The sequence below is a fragment of the Ursus americanus genome, chromosome 23 (genome assembly GCF_024610735.1).
Source record: "Ursus americanus isolate L20-20 chromosome 23, mUrsAme1.1.p, whole genome shotgun sequence".
NCBI lineage: Eukaryota > Metazoa > Chordata > Mammalia > Carnivora > Ursidae > Ursus > Ursus americanus.
Window position 1 is genome coordinate 27,545,421 of NC_142149.1, and position 2,865 is coordinate 27,548,285.

The 2,865-nt window shown below is 50.5% G+C and overlaps 1 protein-coding gene across 1 annotated transcript; it reads left to right on the forward strand.

Moving 5' to 3' along the window:
• Nucleotides 1-221: 221 nt before the first annotated feature.
• Nucleotides 222-2,273, forward strand: KIF2B (kinesin family member 2B). Its single transcript, XM_045773102.1, has one exon. The coding sequence runs from the start codon at nucleotides 222-224 to the stop codon at nucleotides 2,271-2,273; it is 2,052 nt and encodes a 683-aa protein (XP_045629058.1).
• The last annotated feature ends 592 nt before the right edge of the window (nucleotides 2,274-2,865 follow it).

The window sequence follows — 2,865 nt, forward strand, 5'->3', positions numbered from 1 at the left end:
CCTCGCTTTCACCTAGCGGCCCCTAGGCTCCGCTGCCTCCTGTCTCCATTCCTTTGTGACGCCAGTGGTTCAGGCGGAGCCCTAGGATGGGACTCACAAAGGCAGGTGCAAACCACAAGCGCCTCAGTGCCCTGGGCGCTTCAGGCTGGCTTGGGCTCCGGTCCTGCTGCTCCAACCCCAAGGGCCCCCGAAAGCGAGCCCTGACACCTCCATCCTTCACCATGGCCAGCCAATTATGTCTCCCCGCCGTCCCTCGCCTCGCATCCTTGAAACCCATGAAGCCGCACTTGGGAGACGTCCAAGTGGGCATCTGCGTGGCGATCCAACGCAGCGACGGGCGGATCCATCTTGCTGTGGTCACAGAGATCAAAAGAGAAAACTCTTGGGTCACGGTAGAGTGGGTCGAAAAAGGAGTCAAAAAGGGCAAGAAGGTTGACCTAGAGACCATATTCCTGCTGAATCCAGCGCTGGCCTCTGCTGAACACCACAGGCCGTCCTCCCTGCTGCCCGTGTCTCTGGCGCCCTCTTCGGCCATCGGGGACCAGTGCACCGCCACGGGGTGGATTGCGGCTGTCCCACAGAAAAACGAAACGCCCTCAGGGGACAGCGTGGCTCTGAGGGTCCCCAGCAATCCTTGCCTGATGAAGCGGAAAAAGTCTCCCTGCCTACGGGAAATTGAGAAACTGCAAAAACAGCGGGAGAAGCGCAGGCGGCTGCAGTTGGAGATCCGAGCCCAGCGTGCCCTCAATGTCAACACAGGAAACCCCAATTACGAGATCATGCGCATGATCGAAGAGTACCGCAGGCACCTGGACTGCAGCAAGGTGTCTAGCCTGGAGCCGCGGGAAGACCACCGGATCTGCGTCTGCGTGAGGAAGCGTCCGCTGAACCAGCGAGAGACCACCATGAAGGACCTGGACGTCATCACCATCCCCTCCGACAACGTGGTCATGGTGCATGAGTCCAAGCAAAAGGTAGACCTCACTCGCTACCTGGAGAATCAGACCTTCTGCTTCGACCATGCCTTTGATGACACTGCCTCCAATGAGTTAGTGTACCAGTTCACTGCCCAGCCGCTGGTGGAGTCCATCTTCCGTAAGGGCATGGCCACCTGCTTTGCCTATGGGCAGACAGGCAGTGGGAAAACGCACACTATGGGCGGAGCCTTTTCGGGAAGGGACCAAGATTGTTCTAAAGGCATTTATGCCCTGGTGGCACAGGACGTCTTCCTCCTGCTCAAAACCACAGCTTATGAGAAGCTGGACCTCAAAGTCTATGGGACATTTTTTGAGATTTATGGGGGCAAGGTGTATGATCTGTTGAACTGGAAGAAGAAGCTGCAAGTCCTTGAGGATGGCAATCAGCAAATCCAGGTGGTCGGACTGCAGGAGCAGGAGGTGTGTAGTGTGGAAGATGTGCTGAACCTCGTGGAATTAGGAAACAGCTGTCGGACTTCTGGACAGACATCAGTCAATGCCCACTCATCCAGGAGCCACGCAGTGTTCCAGATCATCCTAAAGTCAAGAGGGAAACTGCACGGCAAGTTCTCCCTCGTTGACTTAGCTGGGAATGAAAGAGGAGCAGATACTGCCAAAGCCAACCGGAAAAGGCAGTTGGAAGGGGCAGAGATTAATAAAAGTCTACTCGCTCTCAAAGAATGCATCCGGGCTCTGGGTCAGAACAAATCTCATACCCCATTCAGAGCCAGCAAACTGACGCAGGTGCTCCGGGACTCCTTTATAGGCCAGAACTCCTCCACTTGTATGATTGCTACTATTTCTCCAGGGATGGCCTCTTGTGAAAACACCCTCAACACTTTAAGATACGCAAATAGAGTGAAAGAACTGACTCTGGATTTAAGCCCGCATCATCGTTGTCTCTATCCGGTTGGACCTGAGGTGCCAAGGATGTTGGAAAATCACATTAGAGATTCAAAAACATCCCTTCAGAGGGATGGATTTATTAAAATACCTTGTATACAGAGTGAGGAGGAAGAACAGGCTAGAGACATTGAAACATTATCCACTCCATTAGCGGAGGATACAAGGACTTCATGGAAGGAATCAAGCCAATGGCCAGGGAACAACATCCAGGAGACAGCTGGTGGGGTAAACTATGATGTTGATTTTTGCATTACCCAGTTATTGTCCATTCTGGATCAGAAAATAGGTATTCTGACTGAGATTCAAAAGAAACTGAAATTATTACGAGCTGACCTCCAAAAGAAGACCAAGTATGGTGGAGCCAATGGCAAGAGGTCAGATCTGAAATGATGGATACACTGCTGTGGCCCCTACCTCTCTTATAAAAGAAAATGTCCAAATTATCTAGATATAAAGATCCTCCTGGAAAGCTTAAAACATCTTAAAATATGCTTGTCAGAAATGTCCTCTTTCTTCTTCCTTTGTATTTCTGTAGTTTGTTTTCATTTTGTAGGACATTGGTGCTCAACTGGGAACCACTGGCCTCCCAGGGACATTTGACAATGTCTGGAAACATTTTCCATTGTCAAAACTGAGTTTGAGTGGGCAGTGATACTGGCATCTATTAGGTAGAAGGCCAGAGATGCTATGGAACATCCTACGATGTACCAGACAGACTCCCACAACAAATAACTATCTGGTTGAAAATATCAATAGTACCAAGGCTGAGAAACCCCGCTGTAGAAAGAATCTAGCTGTGATGAAACCAGATACCCCAAATCTGTGACCAGGAAGGCATCACATTGCAGATTAAAGGGTCCAGGGGTATACAATGGCATAAATCTAATGAAACCCACTCATGAATCTCTTTCTGTTGCATGGTTGTGTAGATTCAAATGGTTTCTAAGCTCCAGTCATAATAGGGGAGGTGGGGAAGGGAGGG

What these genes read in the sequence shown, in the direction of transcription:
- KIF2B (XM_045773102.1), top strand. Translation starts at nt 222, where the DNA reads ATGGCCAGCCAATTATGTCTCCCCGCCGTCCCTCGCCTCGCATCCTTG.